The sequence below is a fragment of the Sitophilus oryzae genome, unplaced genomic scaffold (assembly GCF_002938485.1).
Source record: "Sitophilus oryzae breed Bouriz unplaced genomic scaffold, Soryzae_2.0 scaffold_499_pilon_pilon, whole genome shotgun sequence".
Lineage (NCBI taxonomy): Eukaryota > Metazoa > Arthropoda > Insecta > Coleoptera > Curculionidae > Sitophilus > Sitophilus oryzae.
Genome location: NW_022147083.1, coordinates 4119517 through 4134072, shown reverse-complemented (window position 1 = coordinate 4134072; position 14556 = coordinate 4119517). Strand labels below are relative to the sequence as shown.

Below are 14556 nucleotides of genomic sequence, written 5' to 3'. Positions count from 1 at the left end.
TCTTGAGTTTTGCGCGCTTTATATGATCGGTATTCATTTTTTAAGGACTCTTTTAACCGTGCTAGGTGAAGAATCTGTTACCTCAGCAATTTAATGACTTGAAAACGTGGGATTTTGATCTGCAGTAGCACAAATGAACACTTGCTTTAACTCCTGTTCTTCATTAATCAACACATCAGGCATTTTTATTTCAAAATTATTAATAACTCTTGATATAGTAGGTAAAGATGGAATTGGCCTGTTTACAAAAATTTGTGGAAAAATTGTCTGTATATCCCGATAAGACCTATTTTGGAAATACCATTTTAGAATTCGAAGTTTCTCACGAACTTGGTAAGCAACCATTATTTTACTTAAAAAATAAATTTTACACGAGAGCTGTCGCGAGAATCTATGTATTCGTTTTGGCTATTAAAACACGAATAAATACAAATTCTGAAACATTATTATCACATATCTACCTATTTTTATTTTATCGCATTTTTTCGCCCGCTTTTTATCCGGCGGACGCTAATTCGTCCGAGTTCTGCCTATGTTACTACTACGGTCGGTGGTCCGGTCTGTATATACTTTAATAATATTGCTTTTATTTAAATAAATATTATATTGAAAATCTACATGTGGTTAGATTCGATTTGTATGTCAGATTCCGCGTTTAGAACACACAATATGATGAATTCATGCATGAAAACAAGAAGGAGAAAAAAATGCAGACCAGTGAATTATCCCAATTTCTAGTGAAAAATAAATACTGGTATTAATAGCTTCTCTAAAAAATAAGTAAAGGCGTTATAGAAATATTATCTTTGCACTTATTCAGATAAAAAACTAATTATTATTATCGTAATATTATTCTGTCCTAACCGATAAAATTACAAGATATATTATCTTTTATGAGTTGTGTAGGAGCAGTTTAGTATTTTTTATTACCAATCAATCCAATTTCATATTTATATTATACGCTTCATAAACAGAAAGTATGCGACATAAAGGTCAATACAGGACGACAAAAAGGTCAACATGCGACCCCGAAATAATATTTATAAGGGAACATTCCAATTTAATGATTGGTTCTTTCACTTATATTACTAATATACAGGGTATCAAAAAACAGTGTATTTAACTTTGGTGGCTGATTCTACTCATAAAAATAAGACAAAAAGTTCCTATGAACATATGCCCTGAAATGTTTCCCGATAAAGTTACAGCCCTTCAAATGGTAAATAAAACTAATAAGTACGTCCGGCAATAATAGTGCGTCGGGCATCTGTAGCTCCTAGACTAAAAAACTTGGGAATTTTGTTTAAGTGCAAACCGTATGTATTTCAGGAAAATATTTTAACTTCTATAAGATGGCTTAAAAAAGTGTGAGTGGATGGGGATGATTTTTTTTTAAATGGAACACCCTGTATATTATTGCATTTTTGGCTTCCTTTCAGATCACTTTACATAAACATAAGACATGAGTAAATATATTTCGATAATTGCAGAGCAATAAAATAAAAATATTATATATTTTTAAGCCTTTCTTAAAAAATTATTAATAATACAAGAACTGTCCTGAAATCAAAACTGTATTAGATATTTACTTTAGATAGTCTGTACTTACTTTGCTATAAATATGGAAATCGTAAATCATACAGGATGTTCAAAATTCTGCGCCAAACTTTCTAAAATATACAATAATTTTTCTTTGTTTTTTTTTTTAAATGGGCACCCTCCATATTATTTTTTCAATTAATGGAGAATTAAAAATTACCATTTTATGCATTTAGAGTATTTCAAAATTTTTAACGGTTTCGCAGATATTCTCGGTTTGATATTTCATATGGCATTTTTCACAGTAAATTTGTATCAAAGCCACCCAATGATTTTTCTCTCGTATTTTACCATTGAAAGCGCCATATGAAATAATACTGCGTGTATCCGGAAAACTATTAAAAATTTTGAAATATGTACTTTAAATACAGAAAATGTTCATTTCTTAATCCTTCATCAAATAAAAAAATATATATACAGGGTGTTCCATTTAAAAAAAAACGAAGTAAAATTATTTTATATTTTTGAAAATTTGGCGTAAAATATTAAACATCCTGTATGATTTACGATTACCATATTTATAGCAAACTAAGAACAGACCATCTAAAGTAAATATCTAATATAGTTTTAATTTCAGAACAGTTCTTGTATTTTTAATATTTTTTTTTCAGAAGGGTTGAAAAATATATATTTTTGATTTATTCTTTAATATTTCTGAAACTATTGAAATAGATTCACTCATATCTTAGGATTATGTAAAGTGATCTGAAAGGAAGCAAAAAATGCAATAATATACAGGGTGTTTCATTTAAAAAAAGGTCATCCAGATCCACTCACACTTTTTTGAGCCACCATATAGAAGTTAAAATATTTTCCGGAAATACATCCTGGTACATACTTTAGGTTTGCATTTAAACAAAATTCTCAAGCTTTTTATTCTAGGAGCTACAGATGCCCGACGCACTATTGCCGGACCCTGTATATTTTGTTTATTTTTAAGAATATTGATAAACCGTCTTTTTTGAAATTTGTTACACTTACACACATTTTAATGCCGAAGCGAATGGCGATAGTGTAAAATTCCGTAACAGCCCTGAAAGGGTACTTTCCATTACGGTAGAAGGTACTACTGGTGGTACTTCTTTTATCCTTATAGATACATTATTTCCGAAGTCAATTGGAAGTACTGAGACTCTTAATTCCTTTGTCCTGATGATGCCGCCAAAAACACTACCGAAATTAAGTCCGAAATTACCGAAATAAAAGTTTCATAACATACCTAAAAATTATTTATGACAGTGGGTAGCTGGACGGTGAACGATTAATTATACGTGGAACACTATATCTGCCAAATAGCCAACCCTACTTCTCTGGCAGCACACAATTCTTTTGTTAAAAGTTTCCATTACTGCTGAACACATTTTTTAAATTATGTTACGAATTATTCGCCTAATTTCTTCTTTCAATTGTTGAATGGTCTGCGGATTGTTTTCGTAAGCTTTGTTTTTCACATAGCCCTACAAAAATCATTGGGTATCATTGGGCCGTATTTTCTTTGAAGATGAAGACGAACAAGGTGTTACAGTAAAGGGGGGAGAACGATAACGAACGATGATTCATGTTTTATATGGGATCAAATAATTAACATGAGTATAGATAATATTTTATTTTTTTAGGTTCCAACAAGATAGTGCGACATTTTTCAGACAGTAGTTTGCGTATACAGTTTGGAAAGAGGCTTATGGGGACGTAAATTGGCTACCAAGGCCATGACTTTACGCCTCTAGGTTATTTCTTGTGAAGATTATTTCGAGGTTATTTCTTTTTGAAAACAATTCGCAAACCATTCAACAGTTGAAAGAAGAGATTAGGCAAATAACTCGTGGCAGAAATGCGTTCCAGAAATGTGTTCAGCAGTAATGGAATTGTGTTGCCAGAGAAGTCGTGATGGCCATTTGGCAGATATTCTGTTCCACGTATAATGATTGTACACTGCCCAGCTGCGCACGGGCATAAATAATAACCTTTAGACCTTTAGGTATGTTATGAAACTTTTATTTTATTTGTTATCAACATCCGAAACTTCTTATTGGAATACCCTTCTATTAAATAGTACCTAAAATGTTATTTTTGTTAAAATCTAATGCTTTATGCTTTATATGTTTTTACTGTACTCTGAACATGTTTCATTATATGTTCATACAACGCGTTTTGTTACATGTTCAATTAAAAGTACTATTAGATGTACTTTATAACATAGGATTGCTAATTATTTTATTGAACATTTAAAATTTAAAAAAGTATTTTGTGATTCTTTTTTGTAATAATACATTTTATTTGATAAAGATTGCTTTTATAGTTTTTTTTTTGTTGGTGCTTGCAAAGAAAAAAACCGGTAATAGCATGCTTTAAATTACCGTAAAAGTCGGTAAATTTGCAATCCCTGTTTCACGTGCTGTAACTTATTGACTTTTGTCTAATTTAACGTTTATTTTTACGCTTCGTAGGACATGAAACTGCGAAACGTTTAATATGAGAAACGGGTCCGCTCACGTATATCAGGGCAACCACAATAGAATATCGCTGCCTTTTATCGCGGCCCTTAATAGATTTTCGTACTTTTAAACACAATGTAGTGTCATAACGGTTTCTGAATAGTATATTGTAACGTTCTGGTTTGCAGGTCTGGATCCTGCGGGCCCTTTATTTAATAAATGGCCCAAGAGCCTGAAGCTGGACGCGAGCGATGCCGAATTTGTAGACATTATTCATTCTGACGCCGGCATTTTCGGATATCCTCGTCAAATTGGCCATGCAGACTTTTGGCCCAACAGGGGCATCTCTCCGCAGCCCGGATGCAACTTTAAAGAGATTAAGAAAAGGAACCCGGATGCCATAGTCGAGCTACGTGAGTATGAATTAGTTTAATATTCTTCATATTTAGTGGTTAATTTTGATGGTGTAGTGAGGCGGTAGTTGCGGTTGAGTAGGTGAAGCTAAATTTTACCTTAAATATTATAGCACTTAGGAAAAATCTTAATTCATACTTTTAATAATAATATAATCAATTCACTTTATATGACAAACTTAGAACGTTACTCATAGTCATTCCGCTACCTCAGTTTTTTTCAGTCGAGAATTTTTGAGTTAAGCTGGAATCCAGTTCAACAAAAATCTGGGGCTAATTTTTGATAACGGTGGGCCAGCATAATGCCAGCATTGTTGAATTTTCGCGTACTACGAGCATGACATAAGTAGAAAATAGAAAATATTTTTTAAAACAATCTTCTCTAATACCACATGCTTATGGTTCACATTTACAAATGACCACGAGTTGCCACTGATCTACATGAATTTTGAATAGTAGAACAGCAATAATAGAAGTAGGTAATAAATGAGAATATTTAAAGTTGCCTAAATTTATCAAAGAAAATGTTAGATTATTAGACAGCCTCTGCTATATTTTTGTTGTCTAGTTGTATCTTCTTGCAGTATATTCTTCTATACTATATATATTTAGGGATTTGTATAATATCAGCGTACCTGAGCCCAAACATAACTTTTGACAGCTTCTGCGAATTAATGCTTGAACTGCCAGAGGCCACATTAGAGCTGAAACAGAAACATCCTCGTACAAAATTACTGATCACTGGAGACTTTAACGCCAAAACATGAAGTTTGGGGAGGAAATCGCACTGAAAGAAGAGGCAGGGAAGTACTGGAATGGTGCGAGCTCAATAACCTAACCGTACTAAATGACGGAATTTACCCAACCTTGGTCAGAACATCTGGCACATCGTATATTGATCTGTCAATAGTATGCGATGGATTACTGCAGATGAAACCCATATGGCAAGTCCTTGAAGATCCGGATGTAACAGAGCACAAGTTTATTTTTACCGAAATACCATCAGATAACTCGCAAGGAAAAAAATTCAGATATAAATACGGAGAAATTAATAAGGTTAAGCTTAGTGAAGCATTCAAATATAGCATACCGGGCAAGTCACCAACTATGTCAGCTTAGAAAATGGCAAAAATAATTCGCGCAGCATACCATAAAAGTACTCCGACTGTCCGTTGTGATGAAGACTTCCTGATGCCGTACTGGTGGAACGAAGATATCCAAACAAACATTTTAGAAGTAAAAAAAAAGAGAAGAAAGTTTCAACGAGAAACAAGAAACGATGATCTTCGCGAGCTCTATAAACGTACCTACAAAGAAGCAAAGCAGGATCTGTCTCAAAAGATCAGAATTGTAAAAATAAGTTCATGGGGAAAACTGTGCGATGACTTACAAGAAAATATTTACGGTCAAGCATATAAGATAATAAGATCCCAGCTGAAAAAAATGCCACCCAGAGTTTAAATGGACCCAGAAGAAAAAATCAAACAGTTTAAGGCTCTATTTGTATATGAGAGACAAACCTGGACTCAACCAAATAATATACAATTAACAAATCTCCGGGCTGTGATAATTTGCCACCAAATGTGATAAAAACGCTAATATTGGACAATGTAGAATATTTTAGAACATTTTTCAATAACTTTCTTCAGAGAAATGAATTCCCTAAAGAATGGAAGAGATCCAAATTAACCCTAATAGAGAAACCCCGGAAGCACCTAAATGATCCACCAAAATATCGTCCGATTTGCCTCATTGATGTAATCGGGAAAGTCTATGAGAAACTCATCAATACGCGACTCTTGGAAGAAATTAGGAAGAAACGAAATGGTATGCATCCAAACCAGTATGGATTTGTAAAGGGGAAATCTACCACACATGCAATGAAGAAAATATCGGATATCGTGAAAAGAAAAGCCACTTGGCATAATGCTTTGATTTTAGTCGACGTTAAAAATGCATTTAATTGCGCGTCATGGGAAATAATTATTAAAGATCTTAGAAGATGGGGCATAAGTGGCTATTTGGTGAACATAATAAGAAGCTATCTTGATAATAGATTTATAGTTCTCAATAGAGAAGATGAAAGAGAGGTATTCGGTGGCATCCCACAGGGCTCGGTGCTGAGGCCAACTCTGTGGAACATATTATACGACAGTGTCATGGAGCTTACTGTACCAGGTGGGACAGAGTTGATCTGTTACGCCGATGATCTTGCTGTGATAATAACAAAATAAACGACCTCGACCTAATGCAGACTGTGGATGACACACTAAAGATCATAGCCAGATGGATGCGTGAGCACAGACTGGAAATAGCTGTGGAAAAAGCAGAGGCGATTTTACTGAGCCGCAAGAGAAAAGTTGACCATATAAGGTTTAATTTTAAGGATATAATAATAAATCCAGTAAAGCAAGTCAACTATCTTGGATTCCACATAGACCGTGCACTCACGATGGGCCTGCACATCAAGGAGGTGTGTCTGAAATCACAACGAACTGCTAAATCGTTGTCCGCAATATTGCCAAACGTTCGGGGCCCAACACCAGCAAAGAGAAGAGTGTTAGCATATGCGTGCCAGAATATTATTATGTATGGAGCACCTGTGTGGAACGAAGCAACCAATATGCACGTAAATAAAAAAAGACTTGAAGGTGCACAGAGAGTCATGGCTTTGAGGGTCTGCTCGGCGTATCGGACTACTTCAACTGAGGCAGCCTTGGTGATATCGGGTCTGGTGCCCTTTCTTCTTCTCTCAAGAGAAAGAGAACGACTCTTTCTCAATGGTGAAGTACAAACCAGGGCAAGCAGAGAGATGGAGAGAAACCGCACAGTGCAGTAGTGGCAGGCAGAATGGGAAGTATCACAAAAAGGAAGATGGACATATAAGCTCATTCCAAATATAAATATGTGGATTAAAAGAAAGCATGGAGAGGCAAACTTCTATATTACTCAAATATTGAGTGGCCACGGAAATTTTGGGAGTTACCTGTGTAAAATTGGAAAGAGGGAAGTCGCGGAATGCCTATACTGTGCTGAACCCAATGATACTCCAGAACACACAATGTTTGCTTGTCCAAGATGGGAACAGGAAAGATGTGAGGTACGCATGACGATTGGTGGCAACATCTCCGCAGATACCTTCTTAAAATCGGTAACAGAATGAAGAGAAAACTTTGAAGCCATCTCAAAACTGGCCCAAAATATACTAAGAGGCAAAATACAGCGAAGAGCAGGGGTAATGACAAAAAAGGAACAGTCCGGCGCTACTTGAGGAGATGCGTCCAGCGGGTCCAGGTAGACGTGGCAGGAGCAAGGGGGTGACGTTTAGTGGGTAGTGTCCTCCAGACAGCTTAAGGAGAGTCCCACACTCCGTACGTAAAGGTATTTTACACCTCCAAAAAAAAAAAAAAAAGTATATTCTTCTACAGGGTGAGTCAACGATAGAGTAAAGTAGTTTACTATCTGGTTACACGAACAAGCTAATAAAAGTTATAAATTTTGCAGTCAAACTTTAGAGGGCCAAGTAACATAAAAACTAGATGTAGATTATCTAGAAAATATTTACAGTGCGTATTTGGACGGATTTATTTTAGTACCCATATTGAATAATCGAAATGGTAAACCAGAATGCTGCCAGTGAAATAAAAAATAATTATTATACTTTGTGTAAAAGAAAATTATCATATCAGTGGCCGTTAAAAAGCTAGTCGATTATACATGACCTTATAGCTATTATATACCGTATGATCGAACTATTATATCGTATCTTTGACCGTATGATCGAAAAAAAACGGCGTCAGCGATAGCTATGAAATTAATATCGTTGTCATTTTAAATGTTAATTTATATGGGAATTGTCTTCCATCGTCATTTCCCAGCCAACTGGTGGCATTCACAATATAGAAATACACTAAGAACGTCAAGACTATGATTTTGAGTTATTTAAATAAAATTAATAATAAGTAATACCTAATATTAATTAATAACTAATTATTTAACTAGGAGTTTATGATTAATAATAAAATACTTTACGACTTTTCATGGCAACTATGATGTTTTAGCGTAAGTAAACTAAAAAAAAACAATAAAATTGAAATAGTCAGAACAGAATAAATGGCAAACTATTAAAAACAGGTATATATTTTATCTTCACATATACCGGGTGCGTCTCGAAAGGAATGACTTTTTACACACCTTTATGACTTTTGTATTTTTTTCAAATAAAAAAACTCGATTTGGTATGTTAGTATACGTTAGTATACGACATAAATTAGGATTGATTGGCGTGTTCAAATGTTTTTGGTCACTTCGCGTTTCACCGAAAATGACAACAACTTTTGATTTTTATATGGCGCCCTCGGTATATTTCTGCTTTATTCGATAGAAAAGGTCACGCTGAATAGAATGATATATGATACGTCAACTTTTGACATTTTTTTTGTTACATCTCTCCTACCTGCCAATATACCGGGTGCGTCTCAAAAGTGACTCACCCCCTATAATTTTTTTATTTTTTCAGATAAAAAAACGAGATTCGATATGTTAGTATATGACATAAATTAGGATTGATTGATGTGTTCAAATGTTTTTGGTCACTTCCCGTTTCACCGAAAATGACTAGAACTTTTGATTTTTATATGGCGCCCTCGGTATATTTCTACTTTATTCGATAAAAAATGTCACGCTGAATAGAATGATATATGATATGTCAACTTTTGACATTTTTTTTTGTTACATCTCTCCTACCTGCCAATATATCGGGTGCGTCGCAAAAGTGACTCACCCCCTATAACTTTTTTATTTTTTCAGATAAATAAACGAGATTGGGTATGTTAGTATATGGCATAAATTACGATTGATTGACGTATTCAATTGTATATATTGTAGTCACTTTCTGTTTCACCGGAAATGACTACAACTTTTGATTTTTAAATGGCATCCTCGGTATTTTTTATTTAGTTCGATAGAAAATGACATTTTGAATAGAATGACATGTCATACGTCAACTTTTGACATTCTCGCTTATTAAAGAATAGTATTTTAAAATTCAATCTAGGGTGCCATGGCTATGTTAAAAAAAACTGGAACGAGGGATGGCTCATTAGCATATTTGGAAAAAGCATTTTTTTATGAATAATTTTATACCACACACTTGTTATTTCGAGTCAAATTTTCGTTACGAACCGCAAGTTATAATTTCAATTAACCATATGTGAATATGTCAAAAGTTGACATATTATACGTCATTCTACTCAGAGTATCATTTTCTATCGAATAAAGTAAAAATATACTGAGGGTGTTATTTTAAAATCAAAAGTTGTAGTTCATTTCCGGTGAAACAGGAAGTGATCGAAAACAATTATTGAATACGTCAATCAATCCCAATTTATGTCATACATGCTAACATACCAAATCTCGTTTTTTAACTGAAAAAATAAAAAAAAGTTACAGGGGTGAGCCATTTTTGAGACACACTGGGTATTAACATTTTATCAATATATTTAAAACGATTTTTTTTAGTTTTTTGTAGTCATTGGAGATCCTACCAGTTCTTCGCCGAATCTGTCGTAAATTCGGATGCATTTTACGGTGCTGTCAACTGTAATAAATGGGAAGAGTATGAAGAAGGAATATGTAACGATCAAAATAGTTTTACAACGCGTATGGGACTATACGTAGATGAAAGGTAACTTTATATTTTACATACTTTTACACTCTTTAGTCGTTGAAATATAGCCACTGGGGCCTTATATAATTCTAGACCAAATCGGCGGGCATGATTTATATTGTGTATTTATGTAGATAATAAACACATTAGTTTCTATTTAGGTAAATAGTTAAATAACAGTCTATTGGTATGTATTTGTTATATTGAATTATGTTAACATAACTTTTCTTTTTAATATCTTTTGAAAGGACGTAAATGTTTGAATGCTATGTGGAAATTCTAAGGATACTGTAAGGGTTGTTACTTTAAACATTACTTAAAGAATTAAGTAATAGGTACACTTCTTTAAAACTGATTTTAGATTACCTATATGAGAGTGGGGAAGTTAAGCGCCGTAAACTTACAGATCTATTGTGCTTTCGTTTCGTGAGTTATAACTTATCAAACAGTCTTAAGTTTATTTCAGAACCTCGCACTTAGTGGAGTAAATTAGTTGTTTCAATTTGCGTAGAAGTTTATTCCTTTAATTTCAATGTAAGCGTTCAGAACGTTAAAATTACTGGTAGACATTTTCAATTAGTAGAAAAATTTATCAAACTTTTAACTTTTTCACTAATTATACTTCAAAATTTGCGAAAAGTGTTATTTTGGCCTTTGATTATCTTTCGTTAAGAAAAATTGTGGTTAGAAACCAAAAGTTGCTTGTTTTATTGGCTAAATATTAGGCTTATCTCTATGGATACAACTGACTAACGCAAGCTGTTGCTAGGATATTCTATTAATTTTAATTGTGTTTTTTAAATATTGTGAATGATCGTAAACTAAAAAGTATAAAGTGTAATTGAAACCACTAGTTGCTTTAAGCTTTATTCAGAACTTTAAGCCTTATTCAGAACATTACAAGACGTATTCGTATTGAATAATAGTGGGTCCCAATGAGACAATCCACTAGGGCCGCGAGGGCCTATTGTGACTCAGTTTCTAAAAGCTCTTTAATAGAAAAAGAGCATTAAACTTCAACCTCAAGACCAAACCTTCTAACATAGGCTGTTATGTCCGAGATCCGAGGGTGATGTGTTTCCTAGGTCTAATAGGTCTAGCGTGGTTTTGCCAAACAAAAAACCAGGTCCTCACCCCAGCGGGGCAGGTACACATAACGTGCTTCATTGTTTCGTCATCTTCCATACAGAGTTGGCATTCGGCGTTCTATCCTATGTAGGTGTGATCTCAGTCGGCAATGGCCCGTGTATACTGTAGTGAGGGTAAGCGCTCCATTCCTACTAGCCTGTAAGAGTTCTCCTGTTCTACGTTTGGATGGCCCTGTTAGAATTTTCTTTCTATGTTCCATTCAGGGACTGTCATTCCAGTCCTGAACGTCGCACATGTAACCCATTCACAGAGCCTGTCACTTGTGATATTTTTTGGAACGCTAACTTTGCTATTATATATTTTTTGGAAAGCTAACTAGCGCTGTCGGTTCTGGGTCCACGAATGGTAAACCTGCACCAGTTTTGGCGAGGGAATCGGCACGTTCGTTTCTCTCTATGCCAACCTATGTCTCGGTATCCATATTAGCGACACATTGTCCCTATCTCCTAATATATTGAGTAATTTCTTACAATAAAGATTCGTCATAGACGTGCTTTTCGTGGCCTCAAGTGCTTTCAACGCAACTTGACTATCAGAAAATATGCTTTTTGTTTTCCCGGTGTATCGCCGACCAGCAGTTGCAGACAGGTTTCAATAGAATAAAGCTCAGCTTGGAAAATTGTGGTGTGTTTTCCAAGACTGTGGTAGATATCAGTCTTTTGGATTACCGCAGTAAATTCCTGTCCGTGTTAGGTTACACATTTCCGCATGTAATAAACCGTTTCTCGGCTTACCGCATTCGTTCCTATTCGGAAATAAGACGTTGCAGGTGCGTGTTAAGAGTTGGACCGCTGGTGTGAGATCTGAGACCATTCCCAGAATCTCATTCGACTGTAGTTCGTCTACTAATCGGTTTTGTATGAACTTGATTGTTCCATGGCATTCCCGTGCCATATTTATTATATGTAGCCCATCCCGCCTTTCTTTAAAAAAAAGAGGAGGTAAGTCGAGTAGGGCTTCCATAGCTTCTGAGGGCGTAGAATGAAAGGCACAAGTCACCGCTAAGCATGCTTTTCGTTGTAATTTTGACAGTTTATTCTTTGCCGTTGTTTGGTTGGCTTTCTACCACAAATCAATGCACCATACGCGATAATAGGTCTGATGGCTGGCACGTATAGCCAGTATATATTTTTGGGGTTATTAAAGTTGGGAATTAAACAGTTTCTGCTGCAAATTCGGCAACATGACAAGAGAAGCTTTTTTGAGTTTTTTTTTCAGATGGAATGTCCCGTTCAGTTTTTTGGCCAGGTTTAATCCAAGATAACTAACTTCTTCCGCAAACGGAATTGTTTCACCAAGAAGAGTGGGCGGTTTCAATTTGTCTATTTTTCTTTTTCTGGCGAATGGTACGATCACGGCTTTCTGTGGGTTTACACTTAGTTGTTCCAGTGTGCACCAGACGTGAATTGCATCTAAGACTTCCTGTATCTTTGAGGGGATATCTTCCTCTTTGTGTTCTTTTACTAGGATTACCAGGTCGTCCGCATATCTTGTGCTTCAGCCTTGTATGCATTGATGATTGCCATCAGGCCGTCCGCTAACAGGGTCCACAGAAGAGGAAAAAGAACTCCTCCTTGCGGGCATCCCCTGCCCGGAACAAACCTAACGGTTAAGCGAGGTCGTTACTATTCGTTTTTTGAGCATTTGCTCAATCCATTCAGTTATGGTTGTTTGAGTTCTCGGGCTTTTACTGCGCATATGAGTGATTGAAGGGTAACATTGTTAAATGCTTCCTCAATGTCTAAGAATATCCCTATCGCAATCGTTACAGGGTGTCCCAGAAATAAGTGCAAGTATTTGAAGGGGTGGTAGATCTGGTCAAAAGAAACATTTTTCTCTTTACAGTTTTTCAAATAAGTCCAAAATAACCGAGTTATTTTACTTTGAATATTTCCAAAAAAAAAATTTTTTGCTAAAATCTTGAGCTAAAATCTTGAACCACTGGATCTTTTCTGGATTGTCTTTCTTGTAAATTTAATTTAATACCTATGTTGCCATAATATCAAGAAATTATGTTTTTTAACTAAAAACTAAAAAAAAATTCCAAAAATTTTTCAAAAAATTTCAAATTTTCAAATTTTTTTTTTCGCGAAAAAAACCTCATAGGCGTGTTTCTGGGGTCGAACTATACTACTAGTTAAAATACTTGCGCTTATTTCTGGGACACCGTGTCTATAGGTGCAATTTACTTGCGATCAAAGGTACTCTTAATTTTCCCTACCAAATTGTCGAGGGCCAGTTCTGTTGATTTTCCCTGTTGGTAAGCATTAAGCACATGACTAGACATTCAGGGGATTAGATGTAAGGATCCTCCCCCTAATATATCCTTCCAATGTCTTCTCTAGGGTTTTCAGAAGAATGGATGTAAGGCTTATTGATGGATATGAGCCAGGTTGTACGTTTTGTTTTCCCACCTTCGGTATGTATACCACCTTCGCTTTCGTCCAATCAGCTGGCTGGTGCGACCATGCCAGACTTGCTCTGAAAATCGGCTCTGAATTTACTGAAATATTATATTTGATAGCAAAATTTAAATGTTCTACTTAATTAATAGTTTGTTCGGTAAGTGTTAAAAGCCATATAATTCAACTTTATTTGCTGTCTGCATATAACTAACCACATACTATTTTAAAATAGTACACATAAAATATAATATTATTTAAAGAATGTACTACTATAAGTGTTAAAAATATCGATGTAAGACTCTCACTTAGTATTTTTATCCAATTAACTGGTTATAGCCTTATGGGTGTAGATAACGTGAATTGAATATTTGAAATACATTTACACATTTGTACTAACTATAACTTGAAAACGGGTCCTATTTCAGGAGATATAGTAAAATTTATATTAGCCCCATATACACTATATTATAGTTATATAATAATCATTATTTAAAATTTATGGACTATTTAGGTGTGTCTGTGTGTGTGTTTATATTTTTATTTTATATTAAGTAACAAAATGGTTAAGGAAGTTGACACATCGAATAAAGTTAATATTTTATTACAATAGATTTAGTAAATTAATTGAATATTATATTTTGTGTAGTATAATGTGTGTACTAGGTATATAAATTTTATTTAAAAGAATTGAAAACTGTCTATTTTGTAATATTGATTTCCATAAATATTATAGATATACGGGGTTTAAATAAATAGTTCGAAATAATTACAGCAGATACTATAAATTTAAGCTGCCTTTTTCATATAACGTTTTTTAATTTAATATTTCCTATTCAAGTTATTTGCTAAGGCAGAATGAGACAAAACCTCAATTTTATAGACTATTT

General features: G+C 34.5%; 1 protein-coding gene across 1 annotated transcript in view; it reads left to right on the top strand.

The window, feature by feature from the left end:
- LOC115886830 (pancreatic lipase-related protein 2-like) overlaps positions 1-14556 on the top strand; it is a 142858-nt gene that overhangs the window by 127521 nt on the left and 781 nt on the right. Inside the window, exons 5-6 of the mRNA XM_030906136.1 lie at positions 4223-4447; positions 9968-10133. Of these exons, the coding sequence (XP_030761996.1) occupies positions 4223-4447; positions 9968-10133 (391 nt within the window). The remainder of the gene's footprint in view (positions 1-4222; positions 4448-9967; positions 10134-14556) is intronic.